Genomic DNA, 9,052 nt, shown 5'->3' on the forward strand with positions numbered 1-9,052 from the left:
TATATATATATATATATATATATATATGCACAAACACATGCGCGCCCAGGATTTGAACTTACTTGACTCTCCTCCTGACTTTGTTTCTCTCCCGTAAAGCAATCACTTGTTTTGCCAACGACGTGAATTGCTCCTTCTGCGAAGTGGTACAGGCCTCGGTGATCTATAAAAAAAATATTAAAAATAGATAGATATACACGCGTAAATATGTGTGGGAGCATACGTGTGTGTATTATGTAGGTAGGTGAGATGAATTTAATTCTCTGTCTGAAGAATTTCTTACAGGCAATTACGAAATTCCTCACGTGTCTACCTAACATGTAAAACAACATAATTCCTATTGGTAAACGAAACATGTGTAATGGTGAATAAATAATACCAATAAATTTCCCAACTTCCTGTTTTATTATATGTGTACACACACACACACACATGTTATAAAGAACTATTTTATATACATTTTATGAAAAACTATTTTTAGGTTATTTTAATGTATGACTTATATAGAGGCTGCATTGTTTTTGTTCTTGCTTACAGAATGTGTGTGTGTGTGTGTGTGTGTTGTTGTTGTTGTTATTGTTGTTTTGTTGTTGTTGTTATTGCTCAATGTCCCCGCTTGACCGTATCTCTCTCTGCTTTGAAGTAGCTCAAATGACTTCAGCGGCAAAGAAATGCGAACTATCAAAGGCAAATATAAGTGTGAATGTGTGTGTGTGTGTGAAAGAGAGAGAGAGAGAGAGAGATTGTGGAGGAAGGTAAAGAAGAGAGGATAGAGATAAAAACAGAAATAGAGGCAGAGAGACAGGGAGGAGAGAGAGGGGGAGAGAAAGAAAGATAGAGAGAAAGAGAAAGATAGAGAGAAAGAGAACAAAGAAGAAAAAGCAGAAAGGAAAAAAACTGGTCTACTTTCTTAACTCATTAACTACAGCCAGCATCATATTACAATGGTGTGTGTGAGCATGAGGAGTGCGTGCATATATGTGTGTGTGTGTGTGTATACATATATATATATGTGAGTGTGTATACACACACACACACACACATAAACACTTATATCAACATGTGCGCATGTGTGCGTGTGAGTGTAAACATATACTTATATGTGTATATGTATATATACACTTACAAACACAATATATATATATATATATATATATATATGCAAATATATGTGTCTATGTGCATGTATATACACGTATTCATACACACACATATCTATGTATGTACGTATATATGTGTGTATAGACATCTCTCTCTCTCTCTATATATATATATATGTTTACACACACACACACCTTTTATTGTGAATGCCCCCCGGCACCAACCAACACCCAAATACTACCAAAGAGAAGAGTCACATGGACACAGACTAGCACTCACACACACACATCCACATATCCATAGAAACACACACCACACATATTTCTGTGACTCTTTCTTCGCTTCTCTCTTTTCTCCTCCTCCTCAAAGCAAGTCTTCCCCTCGGTGTGTCTGTATATCTTTTGTGAAAAGGAAGTCCGGATGATGAAATGTTGTATGGCAGATACTACTGAGAAAGGCATTTGCATAAACAGGTGTGTGTGTGTATGTGTGTGCGTGCGCGCGCGAGAAAGAGAGAGAGAGAGAGAGAGCGTGTGTGTGTGTGTGTGTGTGTGTGTGTGTGAATACATGTATAAATGTAAGTATATATACAAGTAACATAGATACATATGTATAAATTCATATTTCTATAAATGTATGTGTATATGCGCGTGTATATATATATATGTATATATAATAATCATCTTCATTTCACTTCCTTTTTACCATGCTGGCGTGGATTGTGTGTGTGTGTGTGTGTGTAAGAAGCCTAGAGGCACACTCAGCATCCAAACTCTATCTACCCATCCCCACAGAACACTAAAGAAACGGAGGTAGCATGGAGGATATAGTGACTTCTTGGCAGAAACGGCCGTAAGGAACTGGTCTTTTACTCTTTTATGTTGATGATTTCAAATTTTGATGCAGGGCCAGCATTTTTTGAGGGAAGGGGAATAGTCGATTACATCGACCCCCACCCCCAATATTTCACTGGTACTTATTTTATCAACCCTGAAAAAATGAACGTCAACCCGGGCAGAATTTGAACTCAGAATCTAATGCTGGATGAAATGCCACTAAGCACTTCAAGAAACATACAAACAATTCTGCCAACTCGCGGCCTTAACTTAACCCTGTTAAAATAATATGCTTGGAATGTGCAAATATTACATTTTAATATTTTAAGATAACGAGATTTTAATGATCCCAGAGTAGAAAATATAAATGTTAGTTTATGCTGACCAAATACAAAGCTAAAAGGATGGGCTTAGATTTAGTGAGTTTAGTACACAGGAAACTTTTAACTTTATGAAAGGAAGAGGAAACAAATAGGTGCAGGATGTGTGGTAAGTTTGCCTCCTAACCACACGGTTCCAGGTTCAATCCCACTGTGTGATATCCTTGGCAGACAACAGCCTTGTGAGTGAATTTGGTAGACACACACTGAAAGAGTCTCTTCGTGTATTCATAGCAGATATGCGTGTGCTATCTATAAAATATGTGTGTATGTGTGTGTGTACTGGTGTCATGTAAAAAAAAAACACTTTGTCCACTCTGCAGGATGGTCTGTGTTAGGAAGGGCATCCATATTATTATTTCCATGCTGGCATGGGTTGGACGGTTTGATTGAGGACTGGCGAGCCAGAAGGCTGCACCGGTCTCCAATCTGATCTGGCAAAGTTTCTACAGCTGGATGCCCTTCCTAACGCCAACCACTCCGAGAGTTTAGTGGGTGCTTGTGCACGAGGGCCAGTCAGGCAGTGCTGGCATATATATCTATACAGCAATCTTTTGTCTTGAGTCCATTGTTTCACATACACACACATACATGCATACATACACACCCACCCACACAGATATACACACCTACACACACATACATACACACACACATGCACACATACATACATACACCCACCCACCCACACACACACAAATAACCCTTTTATTACCATATTTCTGTTGAAATCCACTGCTTTTGTTTCAATTCATTCAGAAGAAAACAAAGAATTCAACAAAATAATTTTGTCGTTATTAAATCAGCGTTTGAAACATAAATTAACATAAAATTTTAATGGAAAAGTTTTAATTTAGATAACTTTAAACAGGAAACTCGTCTCACAGAAGCTGGGGTGGTCTTAAACGGATTGGCATCAAAAGGGTTAATGATTAATGACAAATAATTACAGACTGTTTTGATGTTATCAGCTTTGTCAAACTAATAATTTAACATGATCAATAAAATCAAAACACACAGCAGTTGGTTACCAATCAGCCACTTTCTCAATACATACATGTATGCAGGTGTATGTTTGTGTATGTATATGTGTATGTGTATGTGTAAATGTGCATATGTGTGCATATACAGCTATCTCTCTCTCTCTCTCTGTATATATATATATAAAACTATATCTATCTATCTCTTTTACTCTGTATATATATATATAGCTATATCTAGCTATTTAGTAAAAGATTTCGCTTTGGTTTCCTGCCAGAATATCTCAAAGAAACCCAAAGGGTTGTTTGTTGTTGTTGTGTTGTTGGAACTGGTAAGGTTTGTATAGAATAGCATAGTCGGTCATCCATCCACAAATCCATCCATCCATAGATCTATCCATCCATAGATCTATCCATCCATAGATCTATCCATCCATAGATTTATCCATCAATCCAATCCATTCATTTGTCCATCAATCCATCCGTCCATCCATCAATCCATCCGTCAATCCATCCATCCATCTGTCCATCAATCCATCCACCTGTCAATCCATCCACCCATCCATCCAGCCAGCCAGCCAGCCATAGATCCCCTCAGCTTTTGTTAAAGCATGTCTCTAGGAGAGGGTCGCTCTGATATAAAACCAGAAATGCAGGGAATTGCGTTGGACATTTTGGGGATCTTTTGTTTCCGTTTGAGATCACGGCACTCCCACATTATTTCTGAACCAGTGACCTATACTAGCACTGGATATCTTACCCAGGTTTCTCACTCAACCATGTCAACAGGGTGGAGAAAGCCTTACTGGACCCCAAAATTTTAGGCTGCATGATAACTGCTAATGTGTGTGTGTGTATGTGTGATATATAAATATATATAAAACTAGAAAAACAAACCCTGCACACACCAATTCCCTTTCGCTTCCTCTATGATTCACAGAACTAATGTAAACCCATACAAAATCATACATATATACATAGAGAGAGATAGACAGAAAGACAAACAGATAGATAGATAGAAACAGGTAGATAGATAGAGAGATTGAGAGATACATACAGAGAAACAGATAGGTAGATAGATATAAATACACACACACACACACAGAGTTATTGATATAGTTGTATAATGGAAATTCCTAAAAAATGAAGAAAAAAAACCAGTTTAAGCAGGTTTTCTGGTTTTTTGTGTCTATTTTTGTTGTGTTTTGTCTTTGTTTTTTTTTTGAAAAAAAAAAAGAATTCTGATGACAATCCTTCTCCTAACAAAACAGAAAATAACAACAATAATAATAATAATGGTTCCTATAATAATAATAATAATAATAATAATAATAATAATAAATAATAATAATAATAATGGTTCCTATTATTAATAATAACAGCATCAGTGGTAACAAAAAATAAAAGAAAAGAAAGCTCCCATCCCACAAAACTCTGCAAAGCAAGTACCACTGGCTGGGTGAGAAAAACATGGAAGGAAAAAAGAAAAAAGGCTCCAATACAACCCCCCCCCCCCCAACACACACACATTCATACAAAACCTTGAGTAGATGTGGTAGACGGAAACTGAAAGAAGCCCAGCTACTCAAAGTTTTGGTTGGCACAAGGCAACAGTAGAAGACACTTGCCCAACGTCCCATGCAGTGGAACTGAACTTGGAACCATGTGACTGGGAGGCAAGCTTCTTACCACACAGCCACGTTAAACAAAAGAACTAAAACTGCAAAGCCACACCACAAAGCCAGTGAGTTAGTTTTTGGGTCATTCAACCTCTTACCTCAGCCTAATAAATGCTACCTGAGGCTAAACAGAAACAACAACAACAACAAGCTGACTAAGTCTGTGTTGTCCTTCTCTTCTAAACCAACTTGCCCCACCCCTCCTCTCTCTCTCTCTCTCTGCTTCTTTTGTTGTTTCTATTTCCAAAGTATTTCACCTGAGTTCATTTCACTCTGATATGTGCTTGTGGGCTTTATCATTCATTCAGTCAATATGTATGAATGAAAAGAAACAGCTGTCACACCTGACTGCACACACACACATTCATACAGACATATACTTACAAACTAACACACACATACAAACTCACATATATGCAGACACACACATACGTAGACTCATACACACATAATTACAAACACACATACACACACACAGACATATACTTACAGACTAACACACAGAGACACACACACATACTTAGACTCATACATACATAATTACAAACACACACACACACATACATATAGACATGCTTACAGACAGACAGACACATACATAAACACAGACAAACATACACAGACTCACAAGTACACACGCATACATGTGCTCATTCACGCACACACACACGCATACACACCCATATATGCAAATATTACCTTTCACAAACAAGTCATTGTATCTGCTGGAGGCAATTATTGTGCTGAAACAATCCCCGTTTCACAAAGGCCAGTAGGTTTCCTTGACATACTACAAAGCACAAGAGTTAATGGAGCAGCATTGAATTTCCTCCGTCTGCAATCCAGTTTCAAACCCTGTCGTGACTGACTTAAATTCCACACCTATACAGAAGCGAATAAAAATAGAAGGTGCGTTGCCTAATGGCCAAGGTATCTGCCTCACAATTAAAAGGCCATGACTTTGATTACTGGTGAGCAGTTGTGTCCTTGGGCAAGACAATTTATTTCACTTTGAAAGTTACTATTTGTAAATCTCACAAAGAGAGATATTCAGCAACAGTACTTTGGAGTAAAGATTGTTTGCCAACATAACATGGCAGTCCTGGTTTAGGATGAATGTTGCTGTAATTTAGCCCCAGGAGACATTCTAGAAAATTTAATCACATGATGGCTTGCCTCTGAGTGGTTGCTTAATAGGCTGATCATGTGAAACTAGTGTGGTTAGGTCGTGATGTCTAATCAGGTATCCAGAGATTCGGTTCTGAATCCCTGCTACAATTGTATCAGTGGCCCAAATCATGCACAGCCTGTGAAAGTAAGAAGGTTAACAAAGAAGAGGTCATGCTGAAAACATGACTGGGGTTTTTGCTTACCTGCGGAGGCAAAAATTTGTCATTGTTGACGTAGGTGAATAACCTCCTTCGTGGTGCACCTTCTTTCCTGAAAGATGAAAAGAAAGAATTTCAGGTGAGATAAAGAGTTTCACAAATGTGAATGAAGGTCATTGACCCAGTGACAGAAAAAAAAAATAAGAAGAAGAAGAGGAGAAGGAGGAGGAGGTGGTGGTGGTGGTGGTGGTGGTAGTAGTAGTAGTAGTAGTGTTGGCTAGAGTATTTAGTTGCTATTGTTTCGACCCAGGCCGGCTCTGGTCAGGCATAACAATCCTATTTTTCGGTCAGATATTTAACATTGTCACTGGAATAAATAACCATTAAATTTAATTTGGAAATCAAACGGTTTCGGGAGAGGAATCATCAACTTACAACAATTTGCAAACACTTTCATGGTATTTCTCAGACAAGATACCTTCACAATAATCTTTCTGGGAGTAGAACATAATTTCTCTCTGCAAATAAAACCAGAAAATAAATATGAAAAACAATTTAGGATCGGAAAGGCTCAACATCTGAAGATCATTTCTCACCACTTCATTCCATGTCTTCCTGAGTCTACATTCTCTACAACTTCCCTCCACAATTAGAGATCGGCACTTCTTTAGGCAACCCTTACTCTGACCGTCTCTCTAACTGCCTTTCCCCTTCCTCTCCTTTCTTGACCAACTGAGGTAGCCAAGTATCTCCTTAATCTAAATCACTTTAACCCTTTTGTTACCATATTGCTAATGATATAAACTGACTTTGTTTCAATTAATTTTGAAAATAATCAATTTACTAAAATAACTAGGTCCTTATTAAACCGATGTTTGGAACATAAATTAACCAAAAAATTTTGATGGGAGATTTTAATTTAGATCACTTTAACCCTTTTGTTACCATATTCCTGTTGAAATACACTGCAGTTGTTTCAATTCATTTTCAAAATAATGAAGAATTAGAAATAATACATCTCTAAATCTCTCAGAGATTTGAAAACTTAAGGACACAGAAAATGTGTCAAGTCCAACAGGAAAACGTGTTTCCTAGGGCTAAATAACAGTAGCATTCCTCCCTTTCATGGGACTGTCACATTAAGCTGACAACATACTATCAAAGAAGTATTAATATTAAAATGAAGGTTTAAATTTAGGAGGAAAGTTTTAATTTAGGTAATTCTAAAACAGGAAGTTTCTATCATAAAATCAAAGACAGTCTTAGAAGACAGATCAATATTAAAAACAGTTAATCTCTTAATGACATCAACAGTTACAAATGTTTAAAGTTTAATTATGTTAATGACATTAATTTAAAATGTAGCATTCAGGACTGCCATCAATGGTGTGAAAAAGATTTAGAAAAAAAAAAAAAAGGAAATGGCATCACTGCTCTCAAATGTACTTGAGAAAAGACTTTCTCTTGCCAATGGAATATTTTGTACTCAATGTCTCTGCTGGCAAGGACCCTGTTGGATCTTTCGTTGTCCAGGTCATCTTCATCTCCGCTGTGGAAGAAGGAATTTGAGGTTATCCGCTTCAGGCACACGCTGGAAAGTATAATAATAATAACAGTAATAATAATAATAATAATAATGATAATGATAATAATAAAATTTTCTTTAGAACAATATTATGTGCAAAACCAAATATATGATACCCTAGGTGTAACGCAAACATGAACTTCTAACTTGTCTCTTGAGGTCTCTGGGTGAGACTTGGAGCCAACTTCTATAAATGTAAAGCAAAAATCAAACATATAATAATAATAATAATAATAATAATAATAATAATAATAATAATAATAATAATAATAATAATAATAATGGTTTCAAATTTTTCCACAAGAGCGGCAATTTTGAGGGAGGGGACTAGCTGATTACAACGACCCCAAGTGTTCAACTGGTACTTAATTTATCGACCCCGAAAGGATAAAAGGCAAAGTCGACCTCAGTGGAATTTGAACTCAGAACTTGAAAACCAAAGTGCTACCAAGCATTTTGCCTAATGTGTGTGTATATGTATGCATCTATGTACGTATATGCATGTATCTATACGTGTGTATACATATGTGTGTGTATATATATATATATATATATATATATATATATATATATATGTATGAGTGTGTGTATTTTTATATGTATATATATGTATGTACGTATATACATGTATCTATATGTGTGTATACTTGTGTGCGTATATATATATATATATATATATATATATATAAATGTAAGATCCAGTGATTAAGGTGTAGGAAATGCACACATGTATACACACACACACATATATCTGTGTGTGTGTGTGTGTGTGTATGCACACATAAGTCTGTTTGTATCAATGTATGTATGTTGTGTATATTTTAGTAGGAGATTAATTCATATATTTTAATTCTGCCTACATTTTTCCATTTTGCAGCCGATGTTGTTCAAGCAGTATCGATTATTATTTCACCCCCACCAAACCCCTCTACACCTGCGTCCCAGCCCCGCTCCACCACGACCATTCTTTTCCCTTATCTATTTGTTTATCTCTAATAACTTTCAATTTATTTTGGTTTATTCACTCTTTCAAAAATGGTAGTTTTACTTATTCACTGCAGCTTTATATACATACATATATACATACACACACACACAAATATATATATATCTATATCTATCTATCTATCTATCTATCTATCTATCTCTCTCTATATATATAT

The 9,052-nt window shown here is 36.3% G+C and overlaps 1 protein-coding gene across 1 annotated transcript in view; it reads right to left on the reverse strand.

Moving 5' to 3' along the window:
* Positions 1-58: 58 nt before the first annotated feature.
* Positions 59-9,052, reverse strand: part of LOC106875843 (tectonic-like complex member MKS1) — a 14,357-nt gene continuing 5,363 nt past the window's right edge. Inside the window, exons 2-5 of the mRNA XM_014924133.2 lie at positions 7,751-7,895; positions 6,740-6,822; positions 6,350-6,416; positions 59-163 (exon numbers count right to left, since the gene is read on the reverse strand). Of these exons, the coding sequence (XP_014779619.2) occupies positions 59-163; positions 6,350-6,416; positions 6,740-6,822; positions 7,751-7,895 (400 nt within the window). The remainder of the gene's footprint in view (positions 164-6,349; positions 6,417-6,739; positions 6,823-7,750; positions 7,896-9,052) is intronic.

Source organism: Octopus bimaculoides, chromosome 26 (assembly GCF_001194135.2).
Source record: "Octopus bimaculoides isolate UCB-OBI-ISO-001 chromosome 26, ASM119413v2, whole genome shotgun sequence".
NCBI lineage: Eukaryota > Metazoa > Mollusca > Cephalopoda > Octopoda > Octopodidae > Octopus > Octopus bimaculoides.